Here is a 24,110-nt window from a genome sequence, read left to right as displayed (position 1 = left end):
CTTGGGACCCCAGCAAAGCAGGGTGCGAAAATACGAATTTGGGTAAATATTTACATATAGAATGTTTTTTAAAGCATCAAAAGAGTTACCATAGTAAAAATAAGAACTTTGTCGGACCGCCTCAGACCTTATTTTACAGCTCTGTCTTTCCTGTTTAAATCACAAATCGGAGGGACAGGCGGGATGGGTGCCGAGGGCGCCTCACGCCTTCAGACAGGCCTGCCGCGACTCCGGAGAGGCGGGGAGCCCGGGCAAGCGGGCGCTGGGCCTAGGGCAGTGTCTGTTACCTTTTCCATGCGCTCAATCAGCCTGTCCAGCTCTCCGATCCTCCGGTCCTTCTCCTCCAGGCTGATCTCCGCCGCTTCCATCTTTTCATTGGCTTCCTCAATTGCTTTCAGAAAACTCTTGGTTTCTTCCTGCAAAAGAAGCACACTGTTCTCAGCACAGCCTTGGAGACCCAAGGCTGCTGACCAGGGTCCCAACAGCACCAGCCTTGCTGAATCATGGGGTCTCTCTAGAAGCACACCCTGGGGGGCTAGGCGTGTCATGAACTCATATCACGAACTCCTGTGATTCTGGGTCTCACCTGGAAAGAAATACCGTGTGGCTTTTTAATGGGTCCAGTTCTTTTTTCTCCTTTCTCCTCCTGACTCCTTATATCTAAAAAAACAAGCCTGCAAATGTTATTTCTCCCTTGACTGGATGCTCGAATTGTCCGCGTATTTGCCAACAGCATAAAAGGCAGTAGGGCCATATCTGGAATTGAATGCAGACTGCTAGACCCTTCCCACATATTGCAATGTACCCACTTGGTCAACCATCCAGCCCCTGTATAGAGCTTTGAGAACACAAGACAAGGCAGCCACCGCTCCCTGCCTTCAAGGAACTTATACTCGCTCCTAGGGAAGCCAGGATGTGAGGTGTACAGTCCAAGTCTAGTAACGGGAACAAGAGAAGGCCACAGCAAAGAGCAGAAAGAGTGTGGGCTTCCCAAACACGGAGGGCACTTCTCATCATGAATGGGAAAGACTTGGTGCATGGGGGGGGAGGGGGATAGCATTTTCCAGGCTTTGCAGGAACTCAGGGAGGAGCGAGGGCAGGGAAGGAGGGGATCTCAGGGAAAGAGGAGCAAATGGAGGGAGAAGGGGCACAGGTGCACAGAAGCCCGGACGCGCCGGAGAGTCTAGCCAGAGAAAGGGGGGTATTCAGAGGCAGAGACTGGGGGCTATGCAAGGCAAAGAGGGGGATGCAGAGAGGGAGGAAGAGGTGGGGGAGGGAGGGAGCCAGTGAATAAACACCTTGACCCTCTCCCACGTTAGCGTCCGCTGACTCCCCTCCAGGCAGAAACCCTGTTACCGCAGCCCCCCCAACAATGACGGATGGAACATTCTCCGTTCCTTGGTCGGAGGCTAGGACGTACACACCAGGAGAGCCTCCTTCTCGGCGCTGTGCTTCCGCTGTTCCTCCTGCAGCTTCTCCTCGTACAGGCTGTACAGCTTCTTGGTCATCTCTCTCATCACCTCCGCGTTGGCTTGCTGGGAGGATTCCACCTGCAAAGAAGACGCGCCGGTCAGAGCTCTGGCTTTTGCCGGCCCCAGGGAGCCGGCCCCTCTCGTCAGGTGGGCAAGGTGCGGACACGCAACAGGGAACCCGGGATGCTGCTGCGGGAGACAGAGCAGCGGGAAGGCAGGGGAGAGGGACAGCGGGAAGAGGGACAGCGGATGGGTAGGAAAAGACAAGGCAGTACTTCACACGGTGCTTTCGGGACAAAGACCTTCCACGGGAGCAAAGTTTTCAAAAGACAAATGTAGCTAAGTATCTGCACTGTCCCCTCAATTTAGCCACTTTTAAATTAAATTCTCTTAGGGCGCCCCTGGCTATCACAGTTCACAAGTGTCTGACTCCGTTTTGTCTCAGGTCATGATCCCATGGTCGTGACATCAAGCCCCATGTCCAGATCAGTGCTGGGCGTGGAGCCTGCTTAAGATTCTCTCTCTCTCTCTCTCTCTTTCTCTCTCTCTCATCCTGTCCTGCTCCCTATTTAAAAAAAAAAAAAAAAGTGAATTCTGTCTAAAACGTGTCCACACTTTACTATCTTCTTAATCCCTTTATTTTTATTTTATTTTATTTTATTTATTTATTTGACAGACAGAGATCACAAGTAGGCAGAGACACAGGCAGAGAGGAGGCAGAGAGGAGGAAGCAGGCCCCCTGCCGAGCAGGGAGCCCGATGTGGGGCTCGATCCCAGGACCCTGAGATCATGACCTGAGCCGAAGGCAGAGGATTAACCCACTGAGCCACCCAGGCGCCCCTTAATCCCTTTCTTTAGGGACTTTTCTGGCCTAATGTCTTTTGATCCTGAAGTTTTATTATCTTTTATTTTATCAATTTTAATAAACCTTCTCTGGATAAAATCTCCATATCCTAACTAACCTCAGAAGACATGCTTTTCAAATTCTGGAGTATTCTGTTGTGGGCTGGAAAAAAAGATCACTACGTTATTAGAATTGGGTCTGAGTAGAATAAGCAATAAAATTTAAAATGTTAAAAAGGTTACCCATTGAAGGAAACACTAAGAGACTAAAGGGAATGTTACAGATACAGATATTATATTTCTGAATATACTGTTTTATAAATTTGACTCTGAGTTAAGTAAATCGTTTATCTGTTATAAAAAAAAATAATAAATTTCAAGAAATTAACTACCAAGACCATTCAATGGGAAAAGAAGACTCTGAGAAACAAACTGAGGGTTTTGGAGGGGAAGGAGGTGGGGGTTGGGTGAGCCTGGTGGTAGGTATTAAGGAGGGTACATATTGTCTGGGGTACTGGGTGTGGTGCATAAACAATGAATTTTGGAACACTGGAAAAAAAAATTAAATAAATAATTTTAAAAAACAGTACAAAGACAAATGGATAGCTGCATGCAAAAGAGTGATATTAGACACCTAACACACCACATAGAAAAATTAAGCCAAAGTGGATCAAAGGTTTAAGTGTAAAAGCCAAAAGTGTAAAAGCCAAAGCTATAAAAGTCCTCCAGGAAAACATAATGTAGGGGCGCCTGGGTGGCTCAATGGGTTAAGCCTCTGCCTTCGGCTCAGGTCATGATCCCAGGGTCATTGGATCGAGCCTCGCATGGGGCTCTCTGCTCTGCAGGGAGCCTGCTAACTCCTCTCTCTCTCTCTGCCTGCCTCTCTGCCTACTTGTGATCTCTGCCTGTCAAATAAATAAATAAAATCTTAAAAAAAAAAAATAAGGTAAATCTTTGTGACCTTTGGTGAGGCGATGGTTTCTCAGATACGATACCGAAAGCGCATGTGACAAAAGATACATAGAAAGACTTCATCAATACTCAATATTAAAACTTCTGTGTTTAAAGGATACCATCAAGAAAGTGAAAAACCCAGCGAGTGGGAGAAAAGATCTGCAAATCGCCTATCTGATAACTTGTGTCCAGAACACGGAAAGCATTTTTACCACTCAATAACAAAATATCCAACTTTAAAAATGGGCGAAGGCTCTGACAGAGATCTTTGGGAAGATACACAAATGACCTAGAAGCACAAGAAATCTGGGCAATGTCATTCATTGTCGGAGAGCGCAAAGCCCCCGGGAGATACCTCCTCACTCTCCTGCATGGCCGTCAGCAGTGAAGCAGCGGCAAGTGTTGGTGAGGAGGATGGGGGACATCAGAAATCTCACACAGTTGGGGGAACTGTAGAATGGTGCAGGCATATTCTAGATTAGCTTCCTACTGTTTGGCTTTATTTTTCCCCTGCCATGTGCATACATTATTTAAAATTTTGTTATGTCAGAGAAACAGGGAGGCCTTTGAAGTCAGGTTGCCCGCATGGAGTTGAAGCTGTCCCATTAATTACACTGGCCAAGGAGTACCCAAGAAAGACTGACGCTCAACTCACGTAAGAAATATGAAGTTAGCCTTGCCATACATTCGTGCCTTCCTAAGTACTGCATCTAGAAACGCTCCCGCCTGGTCTGGGGAACACTCAGGCAGGGACTCCTAGTGCCGGTCAGGCCCAGCTCAGGAGAAAAGAAAAAGTCAGCAGTACTTTTTGGCTCTTTCAGCAAGGCACCCTTTTTTTCCAAACTCTTATTCAGACATGTGGTATATGAAATCATAAAGAGAAGAGCTACCCTGTTTGAAGTAAAGCAAAGACCACATCTGGTCAGGGTGGTTGTGTCTGGCCAGTGGGACCAGGCAGACACACACCCAGGGGTGACGATCACAGTGATGACACAGTGCAACGTGGCAACCCCTCCCCCCATGTGAGGTAGCCCCACACGGAGGGGGACTGCATGTCCCAGTTTGTCTCCCTAACCCATTCCTTTTTTTAAAAAAAAGATTTATTTATTTGGGGGAGGGGGCGTGTGAGCAGGGGAAGGGCAGGCAGAGGGAGACGCAGCCTCCCCACTAAGCACAGACCCCCAAATGCAAGGCTCGATCTTACAACCTTGAGATCATGACCAGAGCTAAAACCCAGAGTCAGACGCCCAACCGACTCAGCCACACACGTGCACCCCCCGACTCAATTCTCAATAGCACCACCCTCCAGTCCCAATAGTGTCCTGGTTTGAGCAATCCATTATACGGGTCCACCGCCCATGAGGAACTCTCCTCTAGGACCGCCTAATGCTGTGCTGAACATGACTGGAAAACCACAGACTTATGTATGAACAAACTGATTCAGGAAATAATTTACTGAGTGCCTTCTAGGCACCATGCATGGATCTGCTCCTATCAGAGGGTACAAGATCAATCCATGCTTCCCATCTAGAAGGGGCCCTAGCACCTCCGAGGCAGGAGAAGCCCCATTGAGGAACAGGCACAGGCTGGTAGACAAGAGGGACACTGCCCAGAGTCCTTGGTCGCCCACGGATATTCTTCCTGTGTGCTCTCAGACTCTTTCCTCTCACACCACCCAGAAAGACCTTGAGACGTCACAGAAAATCTAAACTGTGAAGCTTCTGGAGTCCCAGGCCTGTGGACACTCCCAGGGTGTGATTGTAGCGCCATGATGAGGGGCTCTCAGCAGCCTTTGAGGCCACTGGGGCTGGGGCAGAAGTGCCTGCTGGGGGTGTTCACGGGGAACCCCAATCTGGACCGACAGCAGCGAACACACAAACCCCCTCAATGCCCGCGAGCCCAGCCCTGTGGGGTTGGCCACAAAAATGCGGACCACGCCAACTAGGCAACAGGGGAAAGGAGATGGAACTCCCAAAGATGGCAGGACAGAGGAGAAAAGGGAACGAGGAGGCGGCTCAGGGGGACGTCGGCGCTCTGCTTTACCTTCATTTTCAGCAGCTGGTTTTCGACCTGCGCCACCTCCAACTGCCTCTGCTTTTCCCGCAGCTGGCCCACGGAGGCTTCATAGGTCTGCCGCAGGTCTCTCATTTGATCCTTAATGTGGCTATTTTCCAAAGTAACATCCACCAGGGTTTTCTAGGGATGTGAAAAGAAATCAAAACCAGAGCCAGTGATGTGAGTAAATGTGGCCAGAGTCAGGCACTGGGACATCCCTTTAGCATTAACCATTGAGAGAGAAGTCAGGCCCCGGCAGCTGCAAGCCGGGGACGCTGGGTTCTGAGGGGCTGCGGGTCCCCCCACGGGGGTCACGACGTCTGCAGCTCTGTGGCTGGGTGGCCAGCGAGCCTCTGCCCACCCACCCCGCCACTGCTCAGGATGGCTGGAAATGGACTAAAATGGAGTCTTTCCAAGGAACAGTGTTCCTAAGGCATCATTTCACATTAAAAAAAAAAAAAAGGGTTTTGAATATAATAAGGATAGAACAAATCCCATTTTGAGAAGGCAAATGTATAAACATTTGTTCAAATGCATTTATGCAGAGAAAATTTGTTTAAAGACTAGGCTGAATTTCACCAAAATCTAAATACTAGGTTACCGGTAGGTGGTAGGCTTAGGGGAGATATTTATTTCCTTCTCTGTGTTTTCTGTCGCTTTCAGATTCCCACAACAAAATAAAAAAACAAAACACATTTTGGAGAATAGAGGTGTTGCCTTTTCTCCTTACAGGGGCTGTCACCACTGTTTATGGACTGCCTGTCCAAAGGCTGAGGTGCTGGTGATGCCCGGCGAGTTTGCCACCTTCCCCCCTTAGAGAAGGGTGGTGACAAAGGAGCACCAGGGAGCAGGGTTTGAGGACTCAGACCAGGGCCTGACAAGCATCAGAAGCCTGCAGATTTTTGCTCCTGGCCACCCATTGGAGCAAGAGCGATTGGATAAACACTGGTGTTAGTTAACGCTTTGGGTACCACTTGGTGAACTCCTTGTACCGAGAATGGTCTCCATAACCCGGAATTCTTACCACTGGGGACTGGGTTATGGGCACCATCTCCCACCTCCCCAAGTTGTGTTCTACTTTCAGGTAGACAGGGAAACTCTGGGGTTGGACCCATTTTCTAATACGTTTGTTCTCTTTGCAGATGATCAGTCCCTGAAGCTTTTTCAAGTCCTTAGCCTCCCTTTTGGATAAAATGCCTCTCATTCTCCTTGAATCAGGAGAAAGGATTTTTGATGGTATGATATTAAAAGAAACACAGAAGCCATTTGGAAGCAGAGGATCAGAAAATAATTTGAGCTGCAAGGGGTTTAGAAACCACCTGGCCCAACTACCCCTCTCCAAGGCCCCCGGGCTTTACAGGTCCAGCTCTTGTGCTCATGAGCCTACATCTGGACCCAGAGACCAGGGTTCTAATCCTGGCTCTGCTGCTAACTAGACACCTTGTTCAAGGCATTTCTCTCTGCTGGCCTTGGCTTGTTCATCCATAAAACAAGGGGACTGGAAGTCATCTCAGCATCTAAACCCCTTGCAGCTCAAATTATTTTCTGATCCTTCCCATTCTGACATTCTGTGTAATTAAACCAGGGGTCTGGTCTCGTGGTCAAGAATAATGAAAATAGGCCAGTCTGACCAATGAGAGAGGTCAGAGTCTTGCAGAAATAAGAACACACCTATCTTCAGACTCGCTTGAATTTCCTGGCTGTGAATAGGGTGCCTTTCTTTTTTCCTTTTTCTCCTTCTCTTTCTGCTGCTTCTTTCTAACAATAATTTTTAATCTTTTCGTGATAAAGCTCCCTGGTCTGCCCCCAGCCAAGAGGCTGGATCATAACTAAGAACCAGTCAGGGTACCTGGGTCAAAGCTGACCCTGTTCTAAGGGCTGTTCTAATGGCTGACCTCACGGCCTGGGGCACCAGCCAATGGCAGAGCGGAAGAACAATGGGGAAGAAAACCCAGAAAATCAGAACCTATACCAACCAGGTCTGAACTCAGGTGAGGTGCAGCATCGCCCGGTTGGCCAGGAGTGGGAAGATGCCCAAGAGCGAAGGAAAGGGAGCCTTGCCAATGCCCCGATGGCAGGAGGAAGGGAAAGCCAAAGCTACTGAATAAACCAGACCCAGAGCAGGGCCACGCCTGAGGCAGGGGATAACCGGCACACACTAAGAAGGACCAGGAAAAGGGTGAGGCTCCGAGCCCCCACTGGAACCGGCCTCCCAGACAAATTGGAACAAGACGCCCACCTGGGCCCACTGTTGTGCCCAGATCTAGGGTTGGAGCTACTGCTATAACAACTGGTGATCCCAACATGAAATCTGTTTATCTAATAAGTTATTTATATAGAATCAGGAAGGACAGTGATGGCCGTGGGACCTTTAAGAGGAGGGTAGAAAGACAAGAGTCAAATGAACTTGGAGGAGAAGTAGAAACTATCATTTGCATATCTGGAGACTAAAGCCAAGGGATGCTGTTTCTGGTGAATGCTTTCAGGTTAATTTGCATATGAGACACAGGACTGGGGTGGAAGGGTAACTGGGTGGCACGGGCCTGGTGAGCTCCCAGCAAATCAGATGACTCAGGAGAGCAATTCTCTGGGATTGACCACACACATCTGGAGGATCCTGAGTCTTCTGCGTCCCTGTCGGCTACTCTAGGACATCCTCTGGCATGCACAGGATTTCTTTTCTTGTGAAATAATTTCTAAATTAGGCAAACGTGCTTAACGGCCTTTGGGAGCTCCTCGCAACGCCTGACCACAGAATGTCTATGATTAAGTCTGTCTCTCCTGTGTCTCGGTAGAAATTCCTAAACTGGGGCTGTTTTAGGTGCTGACACTTAAGACCCCCTCGGGTGCTTACTGGAGAAGGGGATGCCTCTAGCACAGAGCTCAGGATGGAAACTCCCATTTTAACGAAGGCGAAAACAAAACTCAAAGGGTTACAGCCCCTGCTTGGAAGCACTTCTTTCACCAGCGTCCTGGTGGGGTCTCTACCGTGGCCATGCTTGAAGGATCCTGCATAATGGCCCGAAGACACCCATGACTTGCTTTTCTCCAAAGGCACAGGGTCCACGCCTGGTTAGGTGTGCGCGCTCCACCCAGAGGGCACCCAGGCTGACCGTGAGCGGACAAGTACCTGTAGGCCGATGGAGTCCGACGTTAAGGCCGAGTTCGTGGCATTAAAACTGTCCAGGGCTGACGACTGTGTCTGGATGTGATTCTTGAGATACTCCTGCTGAGCCTGGGAAGCCTGGACAGATGATGAGGTAGTTACACAAAACCACATACACCTGCAACAAGCCTCGGTTAGGCTAGAACCTTCTCCTGATAGTCCAAGTAGGGCTTAAGGTTACAAAGCCCGCATCTGCATGGCCCAGAGGGGGAAAGACAAGACACTGTTCCTTCATGCCTTCCTCTGTGGGGCCTCGCTAGGTCCTCACGACACGTGTGGCAGCCAGAACTCCCGCCCTTTATGTGAAGAAAACAGAATCTGAGTTCAGGGATTTGTGCCCCAGCGGCTGAGAACAGGCACAGCTGGACCTGGAACGAAGCTGCCACATCTTCTCCTGCCATCTTGCCCTTTCTAGTGACCAGAGAGAGGAAGCTTCAAGAAGGCGGGGGGGGGGGGGGGGGCTCTACCGCTGCAGGAGGCAGGGAGAGTAGGGGTGAAGATTCGGGGCCCGGTCAAGGCTGGATACCCATGGGGTCTGTGGGCTCACAGGAGGCCGCCAGCAATGACGGAGCGGGTGGTGCCCTGTGTGCGGGGGAGCCCGAGAGGGAAGAGTAGGCCTGGCCTTGGGGGCGGGCTGGCGGCATGTTCTCGCTCAGGGGCGAGCTCACCGAGCAGGAACTTTGCAGCCGTCATCGGGCTGCAGAAGGTGGGCCGGCCTGCAGCTGGAGGGCACTATGGCAGACGGACAGTTCCTGCCGCCATTCTCGCATGGGAAAATGGGGGTGTGTGGGAGATGGGGATGGAAAGCGGGGGGCAGAGACTCGCGTCTGCATTTGCTGCAACGCCAACCACTGGCTTTAATTACAGCTGTTGGTGTGTGTCCCTGGACAGCAGAGTGAATTTCCACAAGTCAGTGAGGACTCCCCAGACCGCTCCTGGCAGGCGGTGGAGAACGGGCCGGGCTGGGTGGCTCTGTTTATACGCCCCCACCCCTGTAATCAGGGCCACGGCTCTTACTTAAGCAGATCATCTCCCAGCCAAGCCACTGGCTAAACTTGACTGCTGCAACCGTGCTTCCTTCCTACAGATGTTTACCTTTCTGGAAAGTGTGTCATATATACATGGACTTTTTTTCTTTACCATTATGAATCGTAAGTATGAAAAAAAATTTTTTTTTCCACAGGATTTAGCTTGTTTAAACCAGAGGAATGTTATTTTTTTTTTTTTAAACTCCAAAATAGTACCTTCAAGTAGTTCAAACATTTACCAAATAAAAAAGGGAGACACCAGAATCAATCAACCACTCCTGTCCCCTCCACTCAGGTACCACCATGCCCGCTCTGCCCCTCAACTAATAATCCTGGTTAATTAGCTTCTTGATTATCCTTCTAGGAACTGCTTTCATATCCATAGAACTAGCTAAACATACTTATTTTCCCTTCCTGTTTTACATAAGTGGTAGCTCACTGTACATACTTCCCTGTATCTTGCTTTTTTTTTTTTTTTTACCATCTTCTCTTGCAGAGTAGTAATTTAGCTTACTTTCCCCTTCTCGATGGATATTTAGGTTTCCGGTCTTGTTTCTGTTGCAAACAATGTGATAACTACGCTCACACCTCTGTCGTTTCATATGTGAGAGTTTATAGAATACATTCTTCAGAACAGAATTGCTAAGTCACAGGGTAGAGACCTTAGAGACCTAAGTAATTTTGTAGATACTGCCAAGTTGCTCGTCCTCAGGGTGATTCAAAATCACATCCTGTCCAGCAATCAGCCTGCTCCTCCACAGCACGGCTAGTACAGTGTCCTGTCCACCCCCACAGGGATGCCAGGCTCATGAGTAAAAATTACTGTAAGTTATCTATAACAAATATTTTGCCTATTTTTGAGTTGTGGACTTTTTTTCTTGATGTCTGTGCATGCTTTAAGTCCTCAGAAAATTAGCCTGTTACCTATGATGTGAAGGACAAGTCATTTGGGCTGGGTTTATCATTGGACTTTGGTGTTTTCACCCGCACACATCTTTCATTTCGGTGTAGTCAAAGTTATGAAACTTTCCTTTTGTAGTTTGGGATGTCATGTCAAGAGTAACAAAGAGCCTTCTCCATCCCAAGAGTATAAAAAAACTCACACAACTTTTCTTCTGGCACTTTTAAATTTCACCTTCAGCATTTAAGATTTTGATCTCTTTGGAATTCATCCAGATATAAGCCTGTCATGACATCACATAAGATGTCCCCACAGTGTATGACTGGCCCATTTTCCTCCCTTTAGGTTGCTACATTTATCACATACTGATGTACATTTCTGGGCTTTTTTCATGGATGCTTATTTATTTACGTGTCAGTGTGATACTGTTTTAATCTCTGAAGCTCTCTCAATTTCTTGTAATAGTAATAGAGCTAGTCTTCTTCATTGCATTTCTCTCCAGAATTTCCTGAACTCTTCAGATTTATCTTCTGTCTACTTTGGGGTCATCCAGTCCAGTTGCAAAAACAACATAAAATAAAAATCTGTTGGTATTTTTATGGAGTTACAGCACATTCCTACATTAACCTAAATAGTACTGATGGCTTACGATTTTGGCTCTTCCTGTCTAAGCACATGGCATGTCTTTCCTCTTGGTCAGTTTATTCCTAAATATTTGGTAGTTTTCTGTTGCTCTTATTTCTTCTTACCAGTTTTTTTTTTTAATTGAAATCTATTTGCTCATATCTATTAATTTTTTTACCTTCCTACCTTACAAAATTTTTTTACAGTAGTTTTTTTTCATTGGTTCACTTGTGCTTTCTGGGTATATAACCATGCAGTTTGCAAATAGTGGCAGTTTTACATCTACCTGTCTGACTTTTATACCTCTAAATTAATTTTTCTTGTTCAATTCCATTGGCTAGTCTCTCAGGTACAATGTTATATAGTAATGATGATGGCTGGTTTCCTTGTCTTGTTCCTGATTATGGAGGGAATGCTTTTAATGTAAAGATCATTCTTGCCACAAAAATATCCCTTTAAATAATAAATTTAATTCCGTGATAACATTCCCTGAGTTCATGTAAAATAGGATTCCACTCGCAAACAACATCATAAACTCAAATATATTCAGGTAGCAGACCTCATAAGGAGTGCTACGCTCTACCACCCCTCCATGTTTCCAAGTGACTGAGATAGTCACTTACTGACAATTCCTGGGTGAGCTGTCGAATCTTCTGTCTCATTTCATCATAGTCTCCATACATTCGCTTCCTTACTTTTTCCAAAGTGGCTCTCACCTGCAGACGAGATGCTATTAGAGATCAAGCTATAACATTTTCATGTGAAATTTGTTGAAACCTTAATGACAGGAAGGCCCCCCCCAAAAAAAACAAAAACAAAAAAACAATTTTAAGAACATGACAGTATAGGATTAAGGGATAAAATCACTCCTAATATCTTGTTAGAAGCCAAGAGAATTATCCAAATAATACCAGTAATAATACATATGCATTATGATTATATACGATTATAATTATTAATAAAGGTTAATTATCCAAATAAGAACCTCTGAAGAAGGTTTGTTGAAATTCACCTATCACCTATCCAAACACATTCAGGCACGATTTACTCCTTTTCCTGCCATGCATTTTTAGAAGTAGAAAATTTTTAACCAATTGACTCTATCAACAGCTGGCTAGGAGAACCAAAAAACCAAAACCAAAAAGCCCTCTAATATTCCCTGTGTCACCTCTGACCACCAAGAGCAATGAAGTGTCTGGAATATACAGCAGGGAAGTATGAGCCCGGAGAGACCATAAATTTGAACATTAGTTCCTCAACAATCACCAATAATACACAAGACACAAAATATAACAAGGGTCAGGGTGATCCCCTAAACATCTGTTTACACAACCACTGACGAAGTTTCTCTACAGTAGCACTTTTGAAGGATTAACAGGTCCTTAAAATTTTTATAAATAGCGCACCTAGGTGGCTTAATGGGTTAAAGCCTCTGCCTTCGGCTCAGGTCATGATCTCAGGGTCCTGGGATCAAGTCCCGCATCGGTCTCTCGGGCTCTCTGCTCAGAAGGGAGACTCCTTCCTTCTCTCTCTCTGCCTGCCTCTCTGCCTACTTGTGATCTCTCTGTCAAATAAATCATTAAAATCTTTTTTAAAAAATTTTATAAATAAAAACAAAAAACCTTGACTCCATCTCCTCCATTCTTCTGCTGCCCTTCTGGTTGGTGCAAGCCCAGGGGTCCTCAAATAGAAACAAAGTCTCCGGGCAGCCCCCTGCAGAGAGCTCCAGCACTTCCTGCAGGAAGGGCTCAAAGGCAGCAGTTGGTGGGAATGAGGGGTGTGTAGGGGACAGTACGGGGGGAACTTCACCTTAAGCTGTATTTGCACAACTGGAACATGGTTTTAAATCAGACTGCATGTTTATTAGGGCTGACTGTGTACTGGAGATTTCGGCAGCCGGGTGCAATCAAGGTGCCACGCCTTCCCTAAATGAATTCTGGTAACAGAGTCTACTTTCGTCCAGTTACCTACAAATATCTTGGGAAAACGAGGCATCAAACACAACTCTTCACTCTGGGCAGACGGAATGGCTTTCACTGTGGCCCCAAGCTGGCACTCATGCTGCTCATCTATGGGCTGTGGGCCGGCTCTCCGGCTGGGCAGCAAATACTGCAGGAAGCCAGCCAGGCCAGAGTCACTCACGTCAAGAGAGAACCCACAATCCCGTAAACATGCCTAGGCATAAGCAGGCCAGGGATGGACTTGAAGGCAGCTCTAGAAGGTGGGACCTTAATTAATTTTAAGTTGCAGGTCCCAGTGGAAGCTAATAATGCAGGTCAGAACCACCCTGTGTCCTAGACACACGTCATCCCTGATTCACGACCAGCCTCCACCTGCTGTTTTTGTCTTGGGCCATTAGCAACTCTCAGCTCTGCCTCAAAGGCCTACCTGTGAAGCAGTGCCACATTGTCTGAGGTATATGAGAAGGGACGAAGTATTTCCATGAGAAAAATAGGGGAGAATAGGATATTCAAATTGCTTCTCATATAGGAAAATCCGGAATGAGACACTCAAAAATTAAAAGTTCTACTTGGGGAGTATGATGACTGCGGACTTGAGGCTGATGGTTGTCACACTCGTGTTGTGCATTTGCGTGGATAACTTTTTTGGCTTTTCTTCATTTTCTCTGTTAAATATTTATTATTATTATCACATATAATCAAGACAAGATTTTTAAATTTATTTTAACTATATAAGTATCCAACTCTTACAAGACACATGAAAGAAGGTGACCAAAACATTAATTATTTTTAATGCTCAATAAGAGATGTTCTTTCGAAAAATCCACACGAGAGCTGACAAAATGACTTTGTGTCTTCTCTGCAAACACACCATATAAAAAGCTGGCAGTTTTGACTTCAGGGGTCCCCTCCCAACCTCCACAATCTACACAGGAAAAAACTGAAGCCCAGAGAGAACAAAAGCTTGGCTGGTCCAAACACAGAGGCAACAGACATTGACCTGAGGCCCAGGGGGGTACTCTACTGCCCCACACTGCTCTGCTTCTCATAAGAACTTTCTAGTCCACTAGACTAGGTGCTCAGGGCCCATCAGTGTCAGAGAAACCCATTTCCCATCTAATCACACTGATGTGGTCAACAAAGGCACTATGAGGCCAAAGAACCAAAAAGGAATGGAGATGGATAGATGGATGGATGGATGGATGGATGGATGGACGGACGGATGGACAGATGGGACAGACGGAGAAACAGATGAAAAGAAATAAAAAATTTAGAAGGAAATGTTCCTTAATAACTATTCTGGTTTAATGGTGGAATTATGGATGATTTTGTTTTCTTCTTTATTATACATTATTGTATTTTCCAAATTTCTTTGAAAAAAGTATATACTTAAAAATTAAGAAATGTAGTATCAAACACAAAGAAATGACACTGATTGGCCCGAGATGGACAGTGTCTACTGTGGTTGACTTCTCAGCATCTGTTTCAACACAACTGATTGGTCTGAACCAGCCATAATCAATCCCATTCCCTCGCCAGGGGATCCATCCAGGAAGGGCCTGGGAATGGGTCTGTGACCCAATCCTGGCCAATGAGACATAAAGAGAAGCCCAATAGAGGGCCTCTAAAAAAAAACCAGTGGTGAGTGGCCTCTTTTCTTCCTCCAGACACCAGGATATTTTCAGTTGATGCCATGAGCCTGAGGCTGAGGGACAGAACCAAGGGAGACTCAGACAAGTAAGACTAGAGCCTAGACATGCCCTGATGAGAGCCCAGATTCCTTTTTCTGAGATGGCTTCTATGTTTCTTACAACCCGAAGCAACCAAATGTATGCAGTTTTAAAAACTCATGTACCAGGAATGGAGTGTCCAACATAATAAGCAAAAAATCACTTAAAAGCCTCCATCTCATACACGGAAGAAGGGAGTCATCTGGTCTCCTGAGCATTCCTACTAAGTCACTCCAGCAGTTCACTCTAGACCTCACGGCACAATTACATTTAACACTACTGTGAAGATTCGCAGAAACATCTCCATCCAAAATAGTAACGCTAGGAATTCTTCCAAAGGCCTTATCACATTCATGTCAATGCTTCCCACTCTGCCATCTAGCATGCTACAAAAGGAGTATCGATAAAACAAACAAACATCCTTAAATGACTCACGTCTCTGATGTAGTTCATCTCTTCTTTCAGCTGGTTGGTGGACCACCCGTACACCACCATTTCCTTCTGCTCATTTGGATCCGATCTCCGCACCACACCATAGACAACACCCTGAGGAAGTTTCCTGGTGGACTCCCCATTGCTTAGGTCAGGCTGCTTCAAGAAGGGAGAAGAGAGGAAAGAAGAATGACAGTTTAGGCCTCCTGGGAGCAGCTGTGACAAGGGGTGCGCTGTGTATGCCGTGCAGGCTGTGTGGGCACCAAGGAGCCAGGCGGCAAGGAGAGGCTGTTGGAGACCCAGTCCACTCTCCCTTCTCCCGCTTGCACCTGGAGGAAGGGCATCTTTCTCAAATTTCTACTGAAGCACTATCCACCCACCTTAGAGTCCATCTGCAGGCCCCACTGTCCCAGACAGGTGCCCTTCTCATTCTCATGAAGATGCCAGATGGACCTGTGTTGTCCCTCATGATAAGAGCAAGGGTCTGCACTCTCACATTCCCAGTATCCTGGTAATGCTTCCCTCCCCCCACCACCACCCCATATCAGCTCCTTTGGATGCCTTCCACCTCAGACCTCATCGTTGAATATGTCCCTTGAAATGCATGAGGTTGAGATACTGGGGGAAGAATGTTGGCTGCCCTCTGGGCTGTGACCATTCATGAAGTAGTTCTGAAAAGCCAGGCATAGAAGCAGCATGGCTTCTCTCCAGAAGAATCTTCCTGAACCTTAATTCCTTCACCCAAAGCTTTGATCCGTATTGAAAGGCAAACACTCCTGGGAAGGGGTACCATGTCCTGACACACCTTTACAGAATGAAGACTCAAGAAGCCAGAAAAAAGGGCAGTTAAGATTTGTTCAGCTTCTACCATAAGCCAGATACGTCCCTCGGCACATTGAATCTTTACGACCGCTCTGTGACAGAGCGATGGTCCTCTCCACTTGACAGCTGAGGAAACCCAAGTTCAGAGATGTTAAATAGCTTGCTTCCAGCCACACATCTAGATTCAAGGCCAACTCTCTTGACACCAAGTATGCTGCAGGCTTTGATAGGGGCAGGAGGACTGAGTAAGAGCCCCCATGAGGTAGAAGGAAGGGCAGGACAAAACCAGGGACTGAGATGTCACAGACAAACCAACCTATGTCCAGTCTCCCCTGGGGCTGACCCTGGTACCTTGACAATCACAGTACAGAAGCCTAAATTCCATACTGGCAATTCTGTTCTCCCACTAATTTTTTTTTTAAAGATTTTATTTATTTACTTACTTATTTACTTATTATTATTATTATTATTTTTAATTGAACATTAGCAGGGGAAAGGATGGAGGGAGGAGAGATTCTCGGACTCTGTGCAGAGCTCGACTCAGGGCTCGATTCCACCGCCCTGAGATCACAACCTGAACCAACACCAAAGGTCGGATGCTTGACTGACTGAGCCCCCCAGGTGCCCCTTCCACCAATCTTTAAACCACCTTCGTGTAAATTCCTTCCATGTACTCGCAAAATATTTTTGGCATACAAAACTGTAATTTACATTTTAAAAATCATTCATTTGTGGCAGACTAAAAGCTTTATAATCCCATTCATTAAAAGTTTGTCAAAGAAAAGTCTAAAAAGACACATGACAAATTATTAATAGTAATAACCTCTAAGGAGGGGACAGTGTGGGGGGGGGCAGGAGAACTGGGTATCAGAGTATCAATTCTTTCTTTATACCCGTTTGTATTGCTTATCTGTCTAGGTTGGGAGCTTTAAAAACAAAAACAACAACAACAACAAAAAAAAACTTCTGGAAAACAAAATATCCATTGCTTCTCACCCTTCTGTACATATTTGGCAAGAGATGGGATATGAGGGGTTGTGACACTGTATTTGCTTCCAGAAAATGATTCCACTGGAGTCCATGGTGCGGGGGTCCCACAGGCACTAATGCAACTCTTGAAATCTGTATGTAAATTTAGGTGAAGAGGCCGTTCCATGGCTCTTGGTGGAGAGAGAAGGTGGGATTCCAGGCCCCGGTTTCCCAGACAGAGAATTAGGAAGAGGAAAAGCTGTAAAGAAAATCCCGGCAGACCAGGCAACAAAAGCAGGCTCTTTCAGTCAGACTCCACCCAGTTCCTGAAAAACAAGCTGATGAGGACCGGGGCCTCGGTGAAAGGCATTTCTGGCTTTCAGGAAGACGCTCAGGTGGCCGCATCCAGAGGGCTCTGCCCTCCTGCCCGGTGGAGGGACAGGGACCACCACCCGTGGAGGAAAACACACACAAGGTCACAACAAGGTCTGTGTAACATGGCTTTAGAGGGTGATGTCTCCAACAGTTACACACATGGAAAGACATCATCTGTGAAGCGGAAAACCGTCATTTCCGGGTTCTTGGATTTTTTTTTTTTTTTTTTTAATGTATGTTTGTGTGTGGAAAACATCTAGAAGGATAGAATCCAGATTTTTAATCCCAGTGGTCTCCGTTAAAATGGGATTTCATTTTTTCCCCCTTATGCTTCTGTGGGTTAGATTTTTAACCAGAAGAAAGTGTGTGTGGGGGGGGAGGGGACATCATTTTTGAATGAATAGCTTACATTTCAATTTTCCAAAAACTAAAAAAGTTCTTACAAAGCCAGGGTCTAAATAAAGAGCCCAGAGAAGGGCCCAGCCCAGGACTCTGCTCGGGAGCAGGGCCATCCTCACGGGTCACTCCACATAGAGAGGGTTCCCCAGGCAGTGTGACAGGGAAATGGAGGGGAAGGTTGATGAAGAGCGAGCAGGGGACAAGTATTTGTCTGTTTTATTGTGCAGCATCTTCTCTCATCCTCACAGTAACCCGACCACATAAATATTATTAGTTCTTCCAAGATGGCAACATTAAGTGCCTGAGGACATCTCCCCAAATCTAAGCTCTTCCCTTTGACCAGGAAATCTTCAAAATAGCTAAGAGTTAGGAGTGAAACTGAATCTCACGTCTCCATGGGGCAGCTCAGACCTCAGGGGCAGGGCAGCCGAGAGCTAGGGTCCCAGTCCTGTCAGGGGCACTAGGAAGAGGCAGGCTCAGCACGGCAGGCTCCCATCCAGCCTCCTGAGCTCCATCTTTCCCTCGGGCCCCCACCCCCAACCTCCTTTCTGTCCTTTATCAGTCAACCTCCTTCCTGTCACAGGGCACTACATGGGCCATTCCCTCTGTGTGCAGTGCCCATGGCTGGGCCAAAATGTCTCCCCGTCGAGCACGTCCTCACTCACCCTTCAGACTGGTTAGGTCTCTGCACCCTCATAACCACAACAGGGTATTGGTATCATCATACACGGAAGGCCTGCTTGTCTATTCGCTGGGCCTTACGGTCTTCTTTTCTATCATAATCCCTGACAGACACTTAGTGACTTTCTCAATAAATATTTGCTGAATGAAGAGGGAGCTTTAGAAGCTGGAAGAAATTCTGGGGACTTTTCCAGATTATGTCAATATGGCCCAGCCGGAGGGAACATCCTCTGCTTTTCTTAGAGGGAGGAACAGGGAACTGATTTTGCCCCAGTCATAAAATTCCTATCAAAGCAGTGGCAAAGGAGCCTAAGACTGCTATCGTTCTGACAATATGTCTGCATGTTGTGGGACATGGGGAAAAAAAAAATGGAAAAAAGAACTGCCATGTTTAGCACTGTGTCTGTGGCTGCGTATTTTTCCTCTCAGGTCCTTTAAAATATCTCCCTATAAGATAAATATTAGTTTTTTAGGCACGATAACAGCACTGGGATTGTATTAAGAGATAGCCTTTATCGTTCAGAGAAACATGCTTAAATATTTATGATATCTGGGATACGGGCAGAGGAAACGGATGAGAGTGCAGACAGGGCAGGACTGAGCCTGGTTTGAGAGCTCTGGGGCTGGGTGAAGGGTCAGTGATTCAGCATCCCATTCGGTCTCCTCCTGTATACGTTGGAAATTCTCTGTAATTAAAAGTTGTTGTTGTTGTTTTTTTTTTTTAACTTCTTTCTAATGCTGCTTGGTTGGTATTAAAATATCAAATTCTTAAAAATATAGTTGGCCTATGAAAAGCCCCTCGGGCATGAAACAATACTAGGCAAAACTGCTTTGAAAACCAACACCCGAACAAAGGCACAAAATGAAAAGAGAGTTGGCGCCAAAGACGGGAAAAACTACCATCTGACCAAAACGCATCCATAACCCCCACGTGAGATGCAGTGTAATTAACAACAGGCAGAATCAGAGAAACATACAGAGAATCTCTCAGTTAAACTGTTCCCCGGGATGTGCTCACAGCCGAAAATTTACCGACAGGCTCTTCTACCAGAGATGAATGTACCAGAAAGTGCCTTCAAAAGGAGGAGAAACTACAGAAAAGTAACGCCGCCTACATTCCTACTGCAAGGGCTTTAGGGCTGCTGAAAGAGCCAGACCATATTTCCCAAACCCTAACTCCAAATAAAGGATTTCCCATGAGATAAACTCCATAATTCGGGGACTAGAGCTGCCATATTCACCATTTTATTCCCAATACTCGACATAAAGAGACGCTCAATAAGTACGTTTTGAAAGAAGAGGGAAGACAGAATATTGGAAAGATTTGGAGCATCTGGTCATGCAAAACACTCATCTGTGCAAAGGAAGAAAATCCTTTGGTCAAGAAGTGTTCTCAGGGAAGAAATACCTTCAGACACACACACAGTTTAACATAAATTCAAACCAATGGTGGTAACCTGCCCCAGGCAGCCCCTAGCCCCAGAGCCCAGGATGGGCAGCTGGTCTCCTGTCCAGGTTGCCAATGCGACTTAGACGGACGATGACATGAACTAAATGACATGCAAACTGGAAGCCAAGTTATCTCCCAAACCTTTTGCCTTGACCCACTTCTTCCAGCCAGAGGGCAGCAGCTGACCCAGGGATGGCTGAGCTGAGCCAGGGGTGTCCTACCCACCTTGCAGGTAGAGGACCACACTGTCAGGAATGTGCTCTGACCTGTCTGACCCGTGTGTCCAGCCTAGCAAATGAGGAGGGGCCTCTGGGTGGCTCAGTTGTTAGGTGTCTGCCTTCAGCTCAGGTCACGATCCCAGGGTCCTGGGATCGAGCCCCTCATCGGGCTCCCTGCTCGGCAGGAAGCCTTCTCCCTCTCCCACTCCTCCTGCTTCTGTTTCCCCTCTCACTGTGTCTCTCTGTGTCAAATAAATAAATAAAATCTTGAAAAAAAAAAAAATTAGGAGTCCCCAGCCATGACTCACAATTGACACGGTTTCATCTCCTTGTGACAAAAATGAACACGACACCTACCCTGAGAGGCCTTCCCACAGCCTGGCAAATAGGGAGGGGAGAGACAGCCCAGTCTCCTCAAAGAAATGGCCATCTCCGGCTTATTAAGGTATTTGTTATTTCTGAGAATCTCACAGACGGAAGAGACCATTTTATATAAAATAGGAAACTCATGCTTGGACAAAGACCGATCATTTTTTATGCTTAAAAAGAAGGAGTAGAACAACTTGTAGCCAACCAGAAATACCAAAGGGAGTGTAGTTCTAATAATAGTCTCCTGATAGGAGGTAACTTTTTAAAGCTATCACCTTCCCGCTTCTACGCAGACAACAGCTGGTTAGGCCCAGCAACCCCAGGGAAAAGAAAAGACTATCCGGAGGGCAAAATCAGGAACTAATTGGCTGGAACTCAGTCCTGTAGTACACACGTCAGGTAACCTTGACTGATAAAATACAAATATCCTCCATAGACCTTCCCTGATAAGAGAAGGTGTGAGCGTGGACGTTCCCATGGCAACACGGCCAAGGCACTGACCAAACTGGAGCTGCGAATCCAGAGTACCAGCTGCCTGGCCTTGTGCAAGTTACTCACCGCACAGAGCTTCAGCGTCCTGAACAGGACGAATGGGGAGAAAACCACCCACCTTGCAGGGTCGTTCTGGAAATACACAGCACAATATATGTAAAACCCCGTGCTGCTGGGGCTACCTGGAGACATGATTAGGGGTGGGGGCTTTCCATTTCTGAGTATCTGGGGTCCAGCTAGAGTCTATGCATTCGTCGGGAGGCTTCTGTCCGTCTGCCTCTCTCTTCTTGGGTCCTTTTGCTCTTTGCATCACAGCCATCCAATTGTCCAGGACAGTGAGATGTTCACCCCTCAACTGGCCTTGCTGCTCTTCCGAGGGCGAAATCACAATTCAGGAGGTCAAAAACCAGAAAAGAGCTGTGCAGTCCAGTGCATTTGTAAACGGTACCCCAGCTGTCCTTGGTGTCTGACAAGACTGGGGCCGGGGGGCGGCAGGTGGTGAGTGGAAAGGAGAGACCGCTAGAGCAGGTGGCACAGCCCTGGGCTTGCTGGAAACCACAGCCCCTAGGCTCTCCCTCTTTTACTGATGGACTTCCCTACCTATTCAGCTGAATACAGAGTTCGACAGCTAAAGAGATCTGGAAAAACGCTGCCTCCAGGCTAACACCTATGTTTGCTAGAGAGGAAACCGAGGCCCAGAGATGCCCTGTCTGGCCCGACCTCCATGGTGGCGGGTGAGGGAACCAGAACCAGGACTCAGGCCTCTTCCCATCCTCCGGGGCTGCTATCTCCGAGAGGCGCACGGAGTCCCGCACACCATCAGGGCGGCCCCAGCGCCAATCCGAATGCTGGCAGCACGCTCCCTCCCCTGGCAACAGCCACTGCTGTTGTATAAACAGTCACACCAAGGACGAGGACTTAGCACGCTTACTCATCTAGGGCTTTAAAGGGAAAGACTGTAAAGCTAAATGGCAAGGGTTTGCTCCTTTGAAACATACTGGGCTATGAAAGTTCTCGACTTTGCGTACATACATATATACACGTACTTGCTCTCCCTCACTGGAGTTCTTAAGGATCTGAAGAGAGACCATTTCTGTAAAAACACAGGTCACTAACAGACACATACAGTGGTGCAATGTGAGCAGCTACTGAAAATATCATCTGCTTTGGAGTGCCTGGGTGGCGCAGTGGATTAAATGTCTGCCTTCAGCTCAGGTCATGATCTCAGGGTCCTCGGATCGAGCCACACATCAGGCTCTTTGCTCATCAGAGAGCCTTCTTCTCCCTCTGCCTGCTGCCCCCCCCCCCCCCCCCCCCGCTTGTGTTCTGTGAAATAAACAAATCTTTAAAAAAAAAAAAAAAGACAATATCAATATCATCTGCCTCAAATTACTTTGTTGCTTTGCACAAGACTTCACCATCCCACAGACTCAGTCAGCAGAGCTCAAGTCCGTCTCACTAAAATTCAAGTATGCAGTGAGACCCTGATTTAGCTGATAAATCTGTAATAGCTGGTGTGAGTTCTCTTGCTGCTGTGTGTTGTGTGTGTCCAAGAATACACTACATACAGGTTTGCATAGGAATGGATACATACATTCATGAAATTCTTTGGAAGTGATGGGGGTTAATTTCACTATTATGTACACCAATTTGAATTTTAATGTTTAACAATTTTATAAACATTCTAGTCCATATTTATCAACTCCTCAGTATGAAATGTGTACCCACAAACTAAGAACATTTCCTCTCCCATATTTTTAACAAATTTTAATAAACAAAAGCCCACAGCTAAATTATTGGAGTTGTTACTATAATTTTAGATAACATTGTCTTTTTTTTTTTTTTTTTAAGATTTTATTTATTTACTTGACAGGCAGAGATTACAAGTAGGCAGAGAGGCAGGCAGAGAGAGAGAGGAGGAAGCAGACTCCCTGCCGAGCAGAGAGCCTGATGCAGGGCTCAATCCTAGGACCCTGGGATCATGACCTGAGCCGAAGGCAGAGGCTTTAACCCACTGAGCCACCCAGGCGCCCTTTAGATAACATTCTCAAAGAAACTTGTTTTGGGCTGAACTGTGTCCTACAAAAAAAGAGATATGTTGGAGTCCTAACCTCTGTTACCTCCAAATTTGACCTTATTTGGAGAAAGGGCAAATTAGAATGAGGTCATTTGAGAGAGCCCTAATCCAGTATAATGGGTACTCTCATAAAAAGGAGAAAATTTAGATACACACACACATACTGGGAGAACATCATGCAAAGACTAGGGTGAGGCAGCCACACACCAAAGACTGCCAGAGCCACCAGCAGCTGGACGAAGCAAAGGGAGGATTCTTTGAGAGCTTTCAGAGAGAGCATGGCCTTGCTGACTGACACCCTGACCCCAGACTTCTAACCTCCAAAACTGCAAGCCAAGACATTTCTGTTGGTTAAGCCATGCAGTTCATGGTACTCTGCAATGGCAGCCCTGAGAAACTTAAAACAAACATATAGATTTAAATATCTATATCTATATCTACATATATCTCAAAAGTCATTCTTGAAGCATCTGCTATGTGCAAGGCAGGGAGCTGGGCTCTGGGAGACAAAATAAAAAGACATCACCCATTGCAAATGGCTCTGAGGGAAATACCTATGAGGTACAAATGCAAGAAAACATACCTTCTCACTGGTCATTGGGCAATGGGCATGAGAGATGCCTCTGGAGGCTCACACAGAGAGCATAGGGTCGGAACATTTCGTAAATGCCATTACCTACATTCCATTCCAAACTGTCATGTAGCCTAAACCTTTGTGGGTATGCCTGTTCCCATAAAGGATCCAGATACATATTTTTAAATACCAAAATAATGGTAATGCACTGATGAGACACCTGTATTCTTAAAAATACCCCACGTAGAGGACATGGCAAACTGGCCTGGCCACCAGCAGGATGGTGAGGAAGGCAGAGCTGACAGGTAGGGTGAGCATCTCCCCAGAGAGGCTGGCTCCCAGCCAGGAAAGAAGGAGCTCTGGGAGGTACAGTCTGCAGAGCAAGGAAGCAAGGCCCAAGGACATGGGTGGAGGGATGCTCAGATTTACGGAGAAGGACATAAGGACATCAAACAAAGACGCCGTGGACACAGCCCAAGAGGAAGATGCCGGACAGGCAGTTTCCAGAAGGGGAGTAA

The 24,110-nt window shown here is 46.7% G+C and overlaps 1 protein-coding gene across 2 annotated transcripts in view; it reads right to left on the bottom strand.

Moving 5' to 3' along the window:
* The window catches only part of MYZAP (myocardial zonula adherens protein), an 89,799-nt gene that overhangs the window by 49,982 nt on the left and 15,707 nt on the right, over positions 1-24,110 (bottom strand). For both annotated transcript variants that reach the window (XM_059372006.1, XM_059372007.1), the window contains exons 3-8: positions 15,170-15,325; positions 11,667-11,759; positions 8,455-8,568; positions 5,313-5,465; positions 1,425-1,550; positions 288-416 (exon numbers count right to left, since the gene is read on the bottom strand). In XM_059372006.1, coding sequence (XP_059227989.1) covers positions 288-416; positions 1,425-1,550; positions 5,313-5,465; positions 8,455-8,568; positions 11,667-11,759; positions 15,170-15,325 — 771 coding nt within the window. The remainder of the gene's footprint in view (positions 1-287; positions 417-1,424; positions 1,551-5,312; positions 5,466-8,454; positions 8,569-11,666; positions 11,760-15,169; positions 15,326-24,110) is intronic.

Source organism: Mustela nigripes, chromosome 13 (genome assembly GCF_022355385.1).
Source record: "Mustela nigripes isolate SB6536 chromosome 13, MUSNIG.SB6536, whole genome shotgun sequence".
NCBI classification, from domain to species: domain Eukaryota; kingdom Metazoa; phylum Chordata; class Mammalia; order Carnivora; family Mustelidae; genus Mustela; species Mustela nigripes.
The sequence above is the reverse complement of the archived record's forward strand: the minus strand, read 5'-3'. Positions and strand labels throughout refer to the sequence as shown.